We start from the raw sequence: 19,124 nt of genomic DNA on the forward strand, positions 1-19,124 counted from the left end.
CACTAGAGCAGAAGCGATAAGGGAAGAAAAGGAATGACACAACCAAAATTGGTTCCACCCTCCAATTTTTTACGTGTATAACCAAGAAATGCAACTTCAATGAGATCAAGTAGTCTGGCAAGACAGTGTTAAACTAACCCAAGCTTGAAAACAGAAACCAGAAATATTACTCACCTCCAGCAATTGAGCCCAAAGTGAACCTGTAAGCAGATTCAGCTACCTGGAGCCAGATCGGTCTGCCTAACTCTCCATAAGATTGCTTGGTGAAGAAAAAAAAAATTTAAAAAGGAAAAAAATAAATTAAAAAAAAGAAGAAGAAAAAGTGTGAAATCTGCATGGGAAAACAAAGATGGCTGTGAACTGGCCTTTATAACATTAAGGAAAGAATCTGATAAAAATTGCTAGCTTTACGGCTTTATGTTAAGGAGGAAAAAAAATACTACATAACTTCCATTATGCCTAATGAACGAAGCACATTTTTCAAATATTCCTCTCAGAAAATATTCTTCCTTTCATTTTCCTGGTATAACTGAAAAAAACTATGGTCACAAAAAGGCAGACAGAAACTTATATCAACTTTCCTACTTTCCACTCTGTTGCCTTTGAATTCGTAAAGCATGGAACCCCCTTTTGGCTCAATTAAAATTCAATAATTCAAAAGGAATTCAGTATCTCACACACAGCATCCATCAGCACAGGATATATTTTAAGATTCCATATACATTAATATATAGCATAAACATGACATTTCATTATTTCAAAACAAGCAAAAAGTCAATTATTCCCCACAGTATTCTCCACAAGACTTTTTCAGGCAGTTGATAATTTACAGACACAACTATGACCTCACTCACTTCAATCACATACACTACTATAAATGCAGCAGTGTTCTAAATAAACACGAGTCTGCACAGAAAATATTTGGAGAGACTCATAATCATATTATTATGTGGTTATTAGAAACAAAGTAACTGAAACAAGACATAAGTGTCCACAAACTTGCACTAAGAAGTATGCAAGATGGGCCAAATTTTCTTCTGAACATAAATAATGGGATTAGAGAAGAATTTATATTATGCACCATAACCTGTCTGGGTTATATAAGTGGCCAAGATATTAACTGTTGAATTCCACATTAAAGCGGATACTAAGGCCCATCTCCCAAACACAAACCTGTTTTTCTTAAAAGCCCCCTGTAACATTAGCAGATGTGCTCCCAACAGCACAGCTGGATGGGCGCAGACCTCAGACCGCCGCTGCAGGGGCTTTGTTCCAATGCACACGGTGAGCTCTCCACAAAAATCACCACATGCACATCTCACAGTTAATTCACCAAAGCTACTCAGCCAAGTTATATTTGGCTTATTGAAGCTCTGGAAAGTGGAATGTCCACAGAAAACACAGCATGTACCCTAGTGTAAGCTACTCTGTTTGGACTGGTACTACACTGGCTATACAAAAACCCGCCTTTTATTTTATAATGTTACGCTCTATGTAGACTATGTAGGACACAAGCCTAGGAGATTAAGATGGGATCATTACCTGTAAAAAAACATGAATTATATTTTATACATTTTTTCCACAGAAGAAAAAGATATAACTACCCCCATTTACTTCCACAATATAGCTTAACAGAGAAGAACGGAAAAATTTTAGGTAGGACAATTATAAGCTGCACATGTGGACGGGCATAAAAATGTACAGATGAAATGTACTGCCTTTACAAGCAGGTAGAAGCAATAATAAATCTGAAGAATATGCTCAATATTTTCAAAATGCTAAATTTTCCTATCTAAAAACAAAACCATCACCCAAACCACAAAAATAAATTCTAAAATACAGAGATATTTCCAGAGTTATTTCTTTTTATTCATGTAAATAAAAGACTTGTAATAATACCCCAAAAGGCTTAGAAGCAGGACTGGTTCTTCATTCCACAAAAAATTTCTCCTGTTAATGGTTTAGCACACCTGCTTCCTTTTAGCTGTTCTAAGGTTATTCTTTTTCTTCTAAGCTCTACACAGTTCTCATCAAAATCCAGCCGTTACATTCAGACATTAATCTTAATGAATACGTCACTGAATGTTAAAAATCAAATTCTTTCTGAAGGAAATGTCACTTGTATATTATTAAATAAGCGTTCACAAAGTTTGCAGTTTACTTGTGTGTTCAGATGGATATGTAAATGAAAGTAATTAATGCTATAGCTTTCAAATCATGAATATTTATAAAGAGAAAATTACTGTAGCTGTCATGCCCATAGGATATTCAGCTGCTAGGCTTTAAGAAAATCTTGCACAATGAAAAAATTGACAATAAAGTAAACATGGTTGAAAGCAAGCCAATTTCCATTTTCACCACGTCTACATACAGTGAGTTTATGTAAAAATGTAGATTTTCCTCTAAGAAGTAATTTTTTAAATCAGATAAATGTGACTACAGACTTGTTTTCATTCTCCAGGGACAGCTGGACCTCAGTGGGATGATATTCTCTCTTCCACTAAGGGCTATCTTTCATTTTGTCAATACAGTTAAATAAAGAATTATAGGGTTCACTTAGAATGAGGTCAAGTAAAAGATTGTTCCATATAAATCAAAGAAAATGAAATTACTTTGCTTTCTGCTGTCCTCCCTTAGCAGAGAATGTAGAATAGGATGAAAATAAAATGTATTAGTCCAAAAATGTGAAAACAGTATATTCTGTTCTACTGATGAGTTAAGCTTCTATCAGTGAATTCATTTTATAGCAGCACCAAGCTACAAAGGTAATTCTGGAGCATCAAATAAAGCAAGTTGGTATTTTGCCTACTCAGAAATGTGAGTGCCATGAAGACACTGATGAAAACCAAGGTTGGCAGTTAGGAATGTGATTACAAAACTCGAGAAAAAATATTTCTCATTAGTCTGGATAAACACTGTATACACATTTCTGCATCAATCCATTCCACCATTCCCGTCAAGAACACACAGGAAGACTGTGATCACTAAATAGGTTTTGGACACTTATTTCGTTGGCTCAGATATGTCAAATCACCTGAGGACAACAGAGTGGTAACACTGAGAACAGATCAGACACCCCATTTCACACCGGTTTGTTTCTAAGAGAACTGAATGATCCAGTCCACCTGTAATAACAGTAACCAAAATACACTCAAAGTCCCACACATGGGAGACTTGCTAAGTTCCGTATAGGACAATTTTTCAACGATAGCAGTTGAACTAATTCAAGATTTTTCTGTCACTGATACATACACCAGATTCCATAGTGGCTATAACTGCTTAAAGCAACCTCGCTGCAACATGCATAAAAAGTGAGTTGAAACACAGAAGGCTTTATAAATGCAAGTTTTCATTTTCACACAGACTTCTGGGACCCCTCAGCCACCGGCAAATACAGGACATTCACACAGTGAACAAGACACAGCTGATTTTGCACTGTGCTGCCACTTTATCTCAGACCACCCTGCAGCAGTTCTATCTGTCACGGGTATCACCAGGTAGAGAATCTGAAATTCACTTTACAGGAGCCAGCATAGCCTGGGATGGCTGACAAAGGTATTGCTGCCAGCTGCACGTCCTCCTGCCACACAGCCCAGACAGCTGAGCTACCTCGGAATCAGTTGCTGAATCACTGCAATTCAGGAGCGGTGTTCTAACACAACTCATCAGTAGTGTCAGATTGCCGTCAATACTGAGCTGGGAGATGTGGCCGTTCAGCAGCTGATTCCTGAACTCAGCGGCCTGCATTCCACACAAGGTGTGGGCAGCTGGGAGCAGAACCAGCCCCAGCCAGGCTTTGCTCACTCGGGAATCAGCCTTCCAAGGTCCTGATAGGCACTTTATAAGCTCTTAACGCAGACTGAAAGAGAGAGAATTGGAATTGTTTAGCCATTGTAAGAAAAAGAGAACCTTCAGGATGAGAAACTGTATTTACCTACCACGTACACAAAGATGTATTTAGTCAGAACTATGGGTTCGGTTCACACAAGATCTTAAGAATTAGACATCCTACTTCCCTTTGTATATTAGAGTGAAAGGAGATGTGGAGACGTACTTGGAGCAAAATGCACTGGTTCAGATGAACACTGTTGTATTTTCATGTGTGTAATTCATGTCTCCTGCTTTCTGAATCTGCTGTGTAACTGTTTCAAGGATTTTCTTGACCGCATTATTATATTCACATTAGAAACAGTTAATACCCCCTGAGTGACTCTCGTGAGAGCATTCACCTCCAAAATGCTCCAGAAAAAGAATTTCCCTAGAATACATCTAGAATATAATGGAATAGAATATAACATTTCTATCAGTGGTATTTCAGATTCAACCTTAGGTGAAGGTTAAGGTAAAAAATAATTCACAACTTAACTAGCATTACACAGACCTGTTTGCAATAGAAAACTTTTTGGATTATATGTTGAACCAAAAGTCTAGTGAATATAAACCTCCAAAATCTAGATTTATTTTTAACATAAACATGAAAGCTATACCCCAAAAGCGAGCAGTATGGTACCCAGTAATGGTGGTGGAAACTCTAAACATAAACTAAAGACCTGCATAATGTTTGGTCCTAAATCTTCAGTTTTTACAGTTGTAAAAAAACAAAAATCCAAGCAAGAACAATTCATATTCAGAATCCTGCTGCACAGCCTGGGGCTCTTTCGCTGAACTGTACCCATATATGTTTAATAAGGAAACTATGATAAATGTAAAGTTCACAAACATTAATGTAAATGTCTGGTGAAACAAAGGATTAACATTCTACTCCAATATTTGTTCATCTTCTAAGTGTACCCTTTCCATCAGTCCAAATAAATTTGAATTCCCCTTCTACTGTTTAGGTTAGATAGCCAACAAGTACAGTAAAATTGCATTACCATTTTAGTTAAATGGTTAAGCAAATAATTTCACCCAATTTTTTTTAAAATAACACACTTGCATTTAATACTATTTTTTTTTCTTGTCTAAAATATTTTTATAATTACAAAGTTAGATTACTTAATGAGGTGAAAGGCCTTTTCAAGAGTAAACAAATGTATTCCCAGCAAGGCATCCAAGTATCTATGCATGCTCATATTTAAACAGGCCATCCTTCAATATGACATTTAGTATCTTGCTTAGACACATCCTCAATAGTCTGCCCCACTTCTACCCTTACAATGATATATACAGCATGCTTCACTTGTTAGGAATCTGTTTTAAGTGTACTATTCTTATTTTTCATATGCAAGTATTTGTAAACATTCACTTCCACAATTCTGTTCTTCTCCCTACCTGCCTCTGGAGTTCTGCCAAGTGGTAAGGTAATGCACCTTCAGCCAGCGGGGCTATTCTCTCAATATCTGCCAAAGTCAAGCGCCTTTACACAAGGCAGAGAAAAGCAAATTACTGTTAGATTTTAAAACATCAAACATATTCAATCCAGTATTCCTGGCCACACCCCACGGAATACATCCTGAGTTTAAAAAAAATCATCTGTCACATTTGGACACGCATCTAAGAAATCTGCTACGCTGCCACAAAGAATGCTTGGAGATCAAAGGGCATTCTCTTCTCGTAGCTCGCAAGAGGAGATAAAGGGGGCTTGGATTATTCAGAAGCAGAATCTTTATTATTAGTAATGAGGAACATAATACAGAAGTTAAACTACTTCTAGGTGTTCCTACTTACAATTTCATATGTGTTAAAGACCCATGCAAAACACCATCAATACCTAAAGTTAATAATACCATTGTATTGTGGCCTTTTGCAACCACTGTAAGGTATTTTGCTATTTTATAAATATATCTATAATATGACAAATAATAATTGTGCTCAATACACACAATTCACTTACAAAACCTGTGCATACACCAAAGACAGTTTACATTGAATAAATTACTGTCATGAAATACAATGGAACACAAAACTTTAAAAAATTAAGGGGAAATTTAGTATTTTTCACACAGAAAGCAGCAAAACGATTGTAAAATGATAAAATTAATTATTATATTACCCAGTAACACTGTATAAGTCTGCAAGTTGGTAGAGAATATCTATTTCCAGTGGTGTAACTTGTCCAAATCGGATTGCAGAGTGGGTGAATTCCTCTGGATTTAAAAGGGAAAGAAAAATAAAGCAATTGTGTTACTTGTCAAAGTTCTTCTTTAAATCCTCACAAATAACTTTAATATTATAAAAACAAAATCTGTCATGAAGAAGAAAAATCCATGATGCAAAAGGAAAAGATATCGTTAGGAGAACAACTATCTTGCAACTGGCCTTTGCAACACAGAACAAGTCTGACTCCACAACTTTCATTTACAGTAAGAATTCATTAAAGTCAACATAAACCCTCAGATTAGTAAGCTTAATAAAACCACAATTTCTGATTCTTGTTTTCAAAGTTCTGCAAAGCAGAACAGAATAATGCTCCATTATTGACAGCTTTAAGGGAAACTGACTCATCCATTGCCATCATGTCCAGATGTCTTTCTCTGCTATTACAGCTCTGAATGGCCCGAAGCACGACGTGTTCATGGCACAACTGCCAAGCTACAGTAAACAAGCCTTAGCAGTGAAAATGCAGTAGCTTTTTTTCAAGACACAAATCCAAGCAAGACATATTTATACATCTGCATCAAAACATTGCTAAGCAATCTGTTAGCACAATTTGGAGGGTGAAGACAGGTATTTTATGCTTTCATTTAGGGACAAAGGTAGGCAGAGCATATGAACATAAGCCAAACAAAGAAGGAAAGTTTTTTTAAAACAGGAATTTGGCATGCTTTTTACCACACATAAGTTTAGGCTTGGCTGGTCCCATCCATGCAGATAATAAAACAGGTGATAAAATCTGTCATAAAATGACTACAAAAGCAATCCACCCATGCCTGCAGGAAGACTGAAATATGGCAACCTTTCATATGCACAGGGATTAGCTACATCCTAATAGAAGCAGACTATATATAAAACCACTCAGGCAAGTAAGCACTGAGAAGTTATAAATTATTACCATTTTTCTAAAAAAGTTTTATTGATGGATTAAGTAACCAGAGCGAAAACAACATGGAGATTACCGATTACGGATTTTCAAACTTAACCCATTCTACCACATTCCCTAGGAACTTTCTATCTCTAAGCAACCACACATTCCTTTCAAGAAGTGGCAAAATCTTCAATATTACACCAACTTGCAGCTCTCCATTCAAATTAAAACACCAACACAGCTCCTGCCAGAATCCAAATTCTTCTCCTTAATGAGGTAGCTGAAATCATTACTAACCTGTGAGAATGAAAATCACCCTTTAAATACTTTCACAGTAGCCCTAACCTTGCATACTCTCGCAATTACTGACTTGCCTTAACCCACATACAACACCAGGTTACAAACTGGGCAGAACTAAAAAATTAATAAAATGTAGTAAATGTACTTTACCTTTCGTGACTTCAACATCTTTTCTTGCACCTGCTATGTTACTGTATATCTTCCTAACAAGATCCATGTTATTCAAAAGGGCATTAAATGCATTGAAATAGGAGAAGCTGACCTGATGTGAAACAGTTCCACCAGCTACCTTTAAAAATTAAATTAATGTAGTTAAGTGCCTTACGCTCTTTTACAACATCTTATTACAATTTACAGAAACATCTGTTTGGACAAATAAGGAAATAATTACATATATCTTTATAATCCTGTAATTTAAAGATTTTTAATAGAAACATGAGGGAAGAATTATTAGACAGGATACTATTTTTTAGTAAAAATTGAACATTAGGAAACAATCAGGAAATAATCATATAAGTAGATTACTAATCAATTTATCTCATAAACACACCAAATGTGCCACTGAGTATTTTTCTAATACTCTCTAATAGAGATATGCATGTAAATGCTACTTTAGATAAGGGCATTAACTGATATCTTGCATCACATAGTGCAGTGACCATTTATTTCAAAATCTGAAGTTAGTAGATACTATAAATTTTAAGGAAGATAGTATGCCTTATTAGCCAGACAAGGCAAGATTTATAGGTAAAATAGTAAGCTATTACTTTATGTTTTATACAACTATTTCTTATATACTTTTTTATACTGTATACTTTTAGTTTATAATTTTAATGTCATTACTTTACCTATAGACCTTGCCAGACTATCAGAGCCATAACCACTCTACCTCTAGATTCCAATCTGAAAAAAAAGGTAAGAGTATATAAAACAACAAATCTGTAAACAGTCTCCATTTTTTGAGATCTGTCATATATTCAAATACAAAAATGAGATGCTTTTCTCCTAACTGAATATGTTTTCTGTGCCAAGTACTGTTTGCCCTGCTTTAGTAGAAAGCACAGTAGACTGCCTCAAAGCGTTTCCAATGGCACTTCAAGCATGTAAACCAGATTACCAAACTATTTGACTACTCCAGCCAAGGAATGCTGCCATGTTTCACCTGCCCACTCTGTTATGAAGGTGATAATCTCTAGCACAAAGGCAAGAGTAAACAGGTAGGAGAAGACAGAGTGGAAGAGAAACAGTGATATCTTAAAACATTACAGATATTAGACACTGAATTCAAGGCACTTTTCTTTACACTTACTGAAACTAGATTTTCTTCCACAAATGGAGTTAGCATATGTGAGCGAAGGGTAACCATGATGTCACTGAAGTCCAGGCCGGTTATCATACCACTTTTATTTTTGTCCTTCAATGAAAAGGCTTGTCTTGCGTGTTCTGACTGCAGCTCCTAGAAATAACATTCAGAAATAGCAGATTAGAAGCAAATTCTGTAATTCTGTTCACAAAACTCTCACTAATTTCTTATTCTTACTGCATGCCTCAATACATCTGTGCATGTAGATCACAGCGCAACTGCCGTTTAAACTTAAAAGCCAGCTCAACTAAAACAAAAATTCTCCATACTAATTGTATCCATAAAGCCCTTCCTCTGTTAAAGAAATGCTTCAACTGAACTGTAAGGAAATACGCACTTTCACTAAGTGATTTGAGGAAAAAACTTTCACATACCCATGTCCTGTCTGCTATCTATTCCTTTATTAAATACTTAACTGCTGGAGAAACTTCTGATATTGATCTTAAAGACTCAAAGTGAGCTGATCTCTTACACATCCGAGAGAAAATATGACTGGGCTATTATAAACTAACTCATTGAAAAGTACTCGAAAATAAACAGGAGGACAGTGAAAATTACATAATATAGATTTAGATTGCCCCCAACAGCTACCTCCCATAATGTTAGAAATGGTCACTCATTTCAGGCAATTTAAAACTCCTATACAATCTGTAAAAACCTTCATACAAAGCACACTGCAGTAACCTAACCTCAAGATAATAATGATGGCTGTAAATTCTACGTCCAGAAAAAGTTGTTTCCTTCTATTCAAGCAAACAATAAAGCACATTCAGCTGTCATTCAGATGTCTAGAAGCAACTAAAATAATAACCACGTTCTGACAGACAATAAGAGGGCAAACTATCTAGCTTATATCACCTTTACAGTAATTTCTCAACTCCTACAACCTCAAGATCAAGGATTTCTAGATCAGGGTGCAACAAGCCTGCTTTGAACCAAGCCCCAAACCCCACTGCATGCTGTTAGACCAAATAAGAAAAACAACCCGATCTAAAAGGAAGGATAACAATATCAACTTGTGTACATATTGAAATTACCGCAGGCCATACTACCCTTCCCTACCAAGCGCTTTTATTGTATGATGACAGTAAGTGGTTACTGTATCTTACATGACCGTATCCTGGAACAATATACATAAAACCAGATACTCATCACTTTGTTCTAGATTCCCAGCAAAAATATTCTTCTCAATAGCCATCTGGTTCTTGTTTTTGTTTTGTTGTTGTTTTGTTTTGTTCGGTTTTTTGCAGTAGTGTCCTCAATTTGTGCCTGGAAGCACTTGAAATACATAGTATCAAATGCAGGACACACTTTATTCCTATGAAGTGACATCAAGTTATACCGCAGCCTTGAAAGTGTGTGCCAAACTCCAGTGTCTCAGTCTACAACAGAGACTTCAGATCCCACCTAGACATGTTTTTCTAGAATCTGCTCTAGACCTAGACACAGCTCAGCACGGGAAAGACATGGACCTGTTGCAGAGGGTCCAGAGGAGGCCACAGAAATGATCAGAGGGCTGGAACAGCTCTGCTGTGAGGACAGGCTGAGAGAGTTGGGGTTGCTCAGCCTGGAGAAGGTTCCAGGGAGACCTTACTGTGGCCTTTCAGTACATAAAGGGAGCTTATACGAAAGATGGGGACATAATTTTTACTAGAACCTGTTGCAATAGAACAAGGGGTAATGGTTTTAAACTAAAAGAGGAGAGATGCAAAAAAAGATTATTTTTTTTTATTATGAGGGTGGTGAAACACTGGCACAGGTTGCCCGGAGATGTGGTGGCTGCCCCATCCCTGGAGACATTCAAGGCCAGGCGGGACAGGGCTCTGAGCAACCTGATCTGGTTGAAGATGTCCCTGCTCATTGCAGGGGGGTTGGACTAGATGACCTTTGAAGGTCCCCTCCAACCCAAACTACTCTATGATTCCATGATCTATTTTTATCCTGGGCAATGATTACAAATTATTCCATCTATCACTCCATACTTTCAGGACAGTATGTTCAAAACTATTTTGTATCAAAAGCCACCTCTGAAAGTGCATCATCTATTTTCTTCAGGTCTACTAAACAGAAAACTATAAGTTATGTCATTAGGTGATCACTGCATGTTAATTTATGGAATTCAGTGCAATTACCTACAATTCTACGAACTCCTTTCTCATTACTTATAACGTACACTTCTTCTGCTTTACTCTTCCTCCATGCTTCATAACTGATGTCTTCCTTTACTTCCTTCTAATATAATGTTAAATTCATAATATGTTTTTACTGTAAATTTTTGGCTTAGCACGAAGTCTAGTTCTATGAGTAAAAATCTTTAAAGTCCAATCCCTAAAGGGTATTTCAGCAACATCTCAGGAAAGCAGATGTGCCTCCTGCAAAGCTGGCTGTATTTAAGACCGAACTCCCAATATATATGCGGTAGCATGCATGCCAGTGTTTCTCTCACAAGGGTAAGTATATAAGATAACACCTATAAAACTCAAAGAAAAACTCAGAAGCTAAAACCTTTCTATGGGTGGTTATATGGTTAATAACAACTGGTTATATTAAGGATGGTATCTTTCTCTGGTAGAGGTTAGTTTTGCTATTAAATTCCTATGAGAGAAAAAGCAGACCCTCAATCCAGTTTAACAACAATCAGTAAATGGTTCATTTCATAAACAGTATATTTAGTTTCATTTTTTTATAGAATGGTATTTAAGTTAAAGCACCATGAATACACACCGCTTACAGAACTGGTATGGGAAATAACAGTTCATCATAGCTTTCAGGATTAGTATCAGATAATGATTACCACTACCAGAGTAAGCTTGAAATTTATAATGGTATTAGTGTATAATTAGAAGTGAAAATGAATTTCAGTTCTACTTTGGAAGAAGGTTAATAACTGACCTGAAGAAACTGAGTGAACTCTGAATAGTTAAGATGCTTCTTCCTGTTATGTCCGAAATGCAGGCGAATGAACTCACAGTCCCAGTTGAAAGGGATTTGAAGATGAATAAGACTTTGTTCAAATATTTCTTTGACATTTGCTTTGGGGGAGGGAAAAACAGCAAGTGAGCTTTGGGGTACAGTCAAATCTACAAACATTCCAGGAAGGGTACAAACAAAGGATGTTTTAAGTGGCTGTTTAAGAAGTGTTCTAGTTTGTTAAGAATAATTGCTAACCAAACCTATCCAGATCTGTATAAGAACACATTTGCAACACAACATGATACTTTTTGTATTACTGCATAAAACCTTGGAGTGAGTGTTTTATTTAGTTTTAATTAAGAAGCAATTTCCCTCATACATGACAAATAAGAGCTATTTTGCATTCTGATATAAAAATCAATAGTGGTTCTCTGTCTCTGCCAGGAGTCAAATTAAGCCCTTTATCAAGAGCACAAATACCTGCATTACAATCTCACGCAATATTTTTCATACTAAATATGGTTTGACTGAAACTTGATTATTACAATCACACTGTCTGAATATGTCTATTAAAGATAGGTATAAGAAATGCCATCTAAAACATATCATTAACTCAGCAGAAAGCACCTTATTAGAAGCTTTTGATAAGGCCTTAGTACAAAACTCAAATCCTATAAAACATAATTGGTAGTCTCAGTTATTAAAATGTTTTAAGATAAGTGAAGATAGAGATGTCCTCTTTTAAAAGAGGTAAAGAAAAAAACCTGTCATTTCAGAATATGGAATTCTCTGTATGTGTACTGTACAACTGAAACCTCAATGCCAAACATATTATCTGAATTCAGTCAAAAAAACTCATCTAAAAAAAAGCATACATTATTCATACACAGCATCGCCGTGCTGCAAAACAAGCCTTTGGTGCAGATGATCCAACCACACAGACAGCATCACTGGACATTTATCCGTACCATGGAAAGACTTTCCAAGATCTACACCAAAGTACCTGAATTGATTTGCTTTTATCAGCTAACCTAGAACCTGCTAACAACCAAAATAAAATACGGTATATAGCTTACATTTAAAATAAAGTACAAAATACTGGGTGTTTCAAAAGAATGGACCCAATTTAAAAAATATAGTGATTTCCAGTTGTGTCCATCTTTCTGAAACACCCTGTATTTTAGCTGAAAATACACCTCTTCTATATGTTTAAACAGTTCTGCTAAAAGACAAAATATAATTAGAAGAACTTTAATATCATTTGATAATTCCATCATGAGCTATTTACTTGGAGCAAATGTGTTGCTTTCTCTATGCTAAAGGACTGGTTCAATCATTCTTTCACTTCTATAGCCATTCTACTAGTTCTAGATCAAATTGAGGCAAATCACTGTACAGTTTTATGTTCCCAGTAAGGAAAGGAAGGGAAAAGTTCAGAATAAATGTGTCTCAGAATGGGGACATACAAAGTAGGATTCCTTGGCCAGACCACCTGCTTCACAGGTAGTTTGAGACTACATAATCAAACGGCAGATTATGGCTAGTAAGTGATTTAAGTGTAATTTAGCCCTTACTAAAAAGTCAAACAAAGACTGTAGTCAAAAAACTCCAATTTAAACCATAGTTTCCACTGCAAGGTAGGCTAGCAGAGTTATTCGGACAAACAAGAAACTTAACACTACCTTGACTACCTGTACCTATCCACTCATATCTATTCACTTCTATCAATATGAAAGGTGAGGGTTCAGAAAATGAGAGACAAAGCACCCAATACACAGTGCTACACTACTTTATTTTGCCATACTGCCTTCAAAAGTTTTGTCTCTAGTAGATTTATTCATCATTGCTAGATATGAAGGAACCGGGAGATGTAAATTTAAATTCCCCACCTACCACTGATTCACTGCAGCTTCTGACAAAGCTCCCCAGAGTCTCCACGTAGCACAAACATGAACAGCTGAGTGCAGGTCACCAGTGAGCATGCAGACTGCACTGAACCGTGAATGGCCCAGAGGACAGGTCTGCTTCGTGGGGTCTGTTGGCTACTAATGAACTAACAGGGTGCCAAGTAGTGACTACCCACACACCTCTAAAACTGACTTCTCATACACACTGAGTTCTCCTCATGAAAACTTAGGATAGAACATGCTGAAGCAGCTAGAAAGTCTAAATTGTGTTTTCAATTGTTTCCAATGATCGTTTTAGACTTAAGAGAAAGGTTAAAAAAAATCTTTTTGTTCATATGATAAATTATTCATACACGCTCATATAGACAGATGTTCCAATTATTTTTAATAATCCTTAAGCCCCTGGTCTTTTCATAACTCTAATTCAAGCATTTAATTGTATACTACTAAAACAACCAAGAATGGGTTTTCTACGCTATTGATTTTTCCTTCCAAAAACGTTTGCAACTAGTTGTCAACACATCACAAGTAAAGATTCTTCAGCACATAATACTGGTAAATTAATTAATAAATTTATATTCAATAGTTGAGTGTTCTGATACTTGAAGAAGCCCAGTAGTGGCTAACCAGCTTTAAGAAATGGTATGCAGATTATTTAGCCTGTTGCTCCTCTGAAAAGTGAGGTTCCATCCATTTTCCTTCCACAGTCAATCACTCACAATCAGTAACATATACCACATGTGTTACGGTAGTCTGGGTTTAAGGATATGTTATTGTATCAAATGCTTAACTGATTCCATGTTGGCTTTATTTATTAAACATTTGGGGTACAGGAGCAAAACCATGTACCTGTTGTAAATAACTAACGCAGTAAAACCATTGAAAGTCTAAGTGCAATTTTCCAAAGCCATTTGGGATTCTCAGACATCTCTAGACAAGCACTAAAATTTACTACTTCTACTCAAGATTAGCAATGCTTTCTTCACAATATATCAAGAATACCTTTTAAATCCAATTTTGTTGGCTAGTCTCTTAAATTAAAGGAAATAGCCACCACCACAGCTAACAATTCACGTGATGAGAAGCAGCAAATGGACAATCTCATTTCAGAAATTATACATAATGTGATCATCACCTACATTTCACCACTCTGAATTATGATCAAATGTCTTATTTTTAATTTATGTTATGTTTTTCACAGCAGAAGCAAAGCACTCACGACAAAGAAAACACATAACATTAAGGTACAGATACTGGGGGGTTTTACCTTTTTTTTATCTCGCTCAGTCAAAACCCAGTAATGCTTCTAAATTAAGATAAACTACAAGTACTTCAAATGCCCAACAGAGCTATTCTGTAGGGGGCAAACAGCAAATTATTTTTAAACCCTTTCATTTTAGTATGACATTTTACAGAATGCATTCATTGTCCCTGTAAACACATGTTGCTCATTTACTAATGTCTTCTCCTACTCTTTGCTCACCTTTCCGCAATGGAATTCTCTCCTACTGAGCTGATAACTTTCTCTCCAGGCTTATAGCAACGCATTTTGTTCTCAGATAGGCATACAAGTCAGCAGCCTGATGACATACTCAACTTACCACCAGCCCCAGGAACAATAAACCTACTACTCTAGTGCACTAGCACATTACCTGCAAGGCGGCACACATTCTTTCAAGATTGCTTCAGAATTTCCCCACCCAATCATTTTAAACAAATTACAGATGCCTGGAGGAGCTATCTGCAGGCAGCGTACACAACTGGCTCAACCGCCCTCAAACACCATTACCTATAGGGCTCAGAAAAACGATATAAGAAAGACAAAGTTTTTAGGCAATATTGAATTTCACAGGAGGAAGAATAGTTTAAGTCATAAACACTATGATGTCTTGTTGATGGCCCATGGTGGGGATGAGCTCAGTACCCCAAGGAAGCCTTGAGGTAGTACCTGTTATTGTGACTTATCAGCTCCCCAAGAAGCAGAGAGGAATTTTCACACGATTCCAGTGCCATCAAGAGTTTGCCATTCCCTCACACCAGTGACGAGACATCAATCGTGCTTGTCAGAGACATAAAAATATAAATGTGATAGTTTTAAGTACTAGCATAAGTATGCTAGAGGTTTGTTGTTCAATAGTGCAGATTTGGTTTTGTTTTGTTTTTTAATCTATTTATTCAGTCATATACAGTCCCATTTGTACTTATTTCAGCTTTCATGTACGTAATGTATTTTAATGTTTTCTCTGTTGCTATTTTTTCTCTAATTCTGCCAACAGCAAGTTTTACATATTCTCACTTTCAAGCATGAATTAAAAAATCACCGTTACAGGCAGAAAGACTTTTTTTGTAGCACCTGATGCAACAGAGGCATATGAAGAGTGATCCAAATGTAAATAACACAATTACTTTGGCAGGAGAGCAAAATGATAAGTGGCAAGAAAAGTGAGTACGCTAAACTAGAAATAATTGAACCATATTTCTGCTCTTATTTTAAAAGGATTAGTGATTCTGTTTAAGGTTAAGGTTAGTGACAGCCATAACAACAAATTGTCAATATATATATAATTTTAATGTGGAGTTCTCCATTTCCGTTTTCTCTTGTTGAATTATGGTTTTGAACTTAATACCATTACTACTATTATTGTAAAAAATAAGGAGGTGTTCTCATCCTGCACTGCTCACAAGTGTTAAGAACTGTGGTTTAGACCCGAAAGAATCGTAAAACAGGAAATAAACAAACAAAATACATGAGGACAAAAGAAAGTCATGACATACAGTGATGTTTCCTACACTATCTGCATGTGTTAAGCAAAACACATCTTGAAAACAGACAACTAATACAGGGCTACCAGGAAGCCAAGAAAAATAGCAGTTCTAGCTTACAGCACACTTTATAAAAACATGGCGTTTTTCTTATATCCTCAGATCTGTAGCCATGTGATGATGAGATTTTTCTCTTTACATTTTAAAAGGTTTCCAGCTTTTATGGTTGCAAATAATATTTTATAAAGCAGAATACATAAGATTAAATCCAAATGTTAGCATTTTCAATCCAACCGCTCTTTTGGAAATGGGAAAGGAGTGAGTACTAGGAGTGATCTGTATTTCCTGAAAAATACTGTTCAAAAGCAAAGAACTATAACAACATATTTTCAACTCCTTTCCCTTGTTCTTCTCACTCACCTTCTTGCAGTGTTCTCAAACTCTGTGCCCTGATTAAGGGAAATCTGAACTTTCTCTCCCAGATAAAAATAAATGCTTTTTTCTATTTCTTCATGATTAAAAAGTCATTTAAACTACACTGTCACTTGTATCAATGTCTTATTAAAACAGCTAGTTTATTATTTTTTAATCACCAAGCTGACAGCAAGCCCAGTGCAATTGAAACATGTGAAGAGTCCTGAGCATGCTGTACAGTTTGCTCATACAAAGTAGGTCCAATTTCATATTCTTCTAATGGACCTTCTATACAAATACTGCAGCACACCATCTGCACATTTATGGCAGTCATTCATACAGGATTTCTGCATGTCCAAAACTCCTTGAAAAATGTTCCAAAGCAATAAGAAATGAGATGACATTACAGCGACAGAAGGCTTCCTGTTTCAACAGTGCCCATTAACATATGATATTGCACAGACAAGGAAAAAGACAGTGAGCAGCAAAGCATAGCTGACAAGTATTTCTATGAAATGGTTTCTAAAGAATCACAAACTCTTTGTCCTCTTCTATTTCTCAACTCGAAAGACAATGGTTCTTCTGTAATACAATTTAATTAATAGTTTCCTCATTGGAGAGTTGGAAGCTAAACTTCTGAAGAGACAAGTGGCAGATTGAGGCTCAAGAGAACTGCAAGAAGCAAAAGTGCTCAGGTATGGCCCAAGTCCATGTCAGTAAATAAATCCTAAAAGAGGGATATGAACCCAAGTGGAGTAACATGCTTTCAAATACAGAGCCAGCTCTAAAAAATCAACAAGTATATTTAATTTTCTCCAAATAACTGAAAATTGGATTAAATCAGGATATTTTTTAAAAATACCACACAGTCATACCCAAATTATTTGAGATATTATCTCACATCCAGCAAGGCCAGTGTTGGGTCCAACTTACTGACCTAACAGACTGAAGTTGATTCCATCTTCCACCCCTTGTTCCAGATGCACAGTGCAGAAAAACCTCAGTAAATCCATGCCACTTCTGGCAAGACTTGGAATTAACGCAATCACATCCACATAGCACTGCATCTGAGCTAGAAAATCCTGACTCATGTTTGCTCACATAACCAACATGGTTCATCTGCAGATACTAGATACATTAGACACTCATGAAGAAGAGCTGACTTGTCTGACAGCAATTCTCACACCAATTGGCTAAAGCTACTCCATTTCAGTAGATTCCTAATAATTTATTAAAACTTTTAAGACTTAATTTTATATATTCTCCGGATTTTACATAAAAGTAAACTCTACATTTCTGCTTATGTAGTGTGAAAATGAAAGAGTGCAGGACTCATAAAACAGCCTCTACAGGCCACAAGACTGACTTGGAAATTGACTGCAGAGGTACCAAATACTGAACATGTCATATGTCATCATTCACATTTTTCCCACATGCATAATTTGTATGATATGCCTATGAAGTAAAAATAAGTAGTCCATGTTAAGAAGAAAAAAGCAGCATTAAATGTGGGAACTGTAGCACAAAAATATGTACCATTGACATGTTACAACATACTATTAAATACAGTAATAAATGCAATACAATTAATTTTGCAGAAGCAAGAAACCAATAGTAAATTTGAAATTCCCTAAAGAATTTCTTATTCAAGCCTTATTAAAAAAAACAATCAGCAAGAAAGTTATGTGAAAATTGTGCAATTTTTTGTTTTACAGTCTCTTGTTTGTGTTGTTCTTTTAGCCTTTAATATAACGTTGTGCTCATAAAAATAACAATCCTCAGTCTGACTGAGTAATCTGTGTAAAGTCCGAAATTACTTTTTGTTCATTTACAGAACCAGCTATTTCAAGTGTGTTCATGAGAGCTACAAAGTGCAGATCCCCGTTTTGTGAGATTATTAAATACACCATCATTAACATGGTCACACTGATTGTAGTAGTTTGTCTACTTCCTAATGACTGCATTTACTGACTTCACCTCTACTTAAGGTCTAAAAGATTTTATTTTCAAGATGTTGTGTATCCAAATTGCTTAGTATTTGACCCTTCAGTTAACAATGTAATTTAACAGACATGGTAAGACAACCAGTTTGTTTCCATAAAAAGACACTTGCATTTTTTTTTCAACAAGTTGCAATAATTTTCATAAGAATGAAATAGTACAAACAGCAAGTGGTTACAAATCCAAGCATAGTTTGTATTTTCTTTATTGAGAGCTTTATTTTTTGGATAGAAATGACACTTAATTCTCATTCCATTTTATTAAAATTCTTAGCATTGATTTATCTATTTTTCATAAACGTATGAAGTTTTAAAAATAAAACCTAGGCCTACTTAAACTGCAATGTTAATAACAGTCATTTAGCAACATCATAAAGCAGCAGAGTTAACCTAAAGAATTTTGTCCAATTACTAATTTATGTGATTAGGTAAAAAAACAGAATCAACAAAATTCAAAGGCCGTATTTTCTTCTTTATATTTCAAATATATGATCTAGTTG

General features: G+C 35.9%; 1 protein-coding gene across 2 annotated transcripts in view; it reads right to left on the reverse strand.

Moving 5' to 3' along the window:
* SLC25A12 (solute carrier family 25 member 12) overlaps positions 1–19,124 on the reverse strand; it is a 50,139-nt gene that overhangs the window by 18,379 nt on the left and 12,636 nt on the right. For both annotated transcript variants that reach the window (XM_065068727.1, XM_065068726.1), the window contains exons 5-10: positions 11,520–11,659; positions 8,574–8,720; positions 7,415–7,553; positions 5,993–6,086; positions 5,272–5,356; positions 175–259 (exon numbers count right to left, since the gene is read on the reverse strand). In XM_065068727.1, coding sequence (XP_064924799.1) covers positions 175–259; positions 5,272–5,356; positions 5,993–6,086; positions 7,415–7,553; positions 8,574–8,720; positions 11,520–11,659 — 690 coding nt within the window. The remainder of the gene's footprint in view (positions 1–174; positions 260–5,271; positions 5,357–5,992; positions 6,087–7,414; positions 7,554–8,573; positions 8,721–11,519; positions 11,660–19,124) is intronic.

The sequence above is a fragment of the Columba livia genome, chromosome 7 (genome assembly GCF_036013475.1).
Source record: "Columba livia isolate bColLiv1 breed racing homer chromosome 7, bColLiv1.pat.W.v2, whole genome shotgun sequence".
NCBI classification, from domain to species: Eukaryota; Metazoa; Chordata; class Aves; order Columbiformes; family Columbidae; genus Columba; species Columba livia.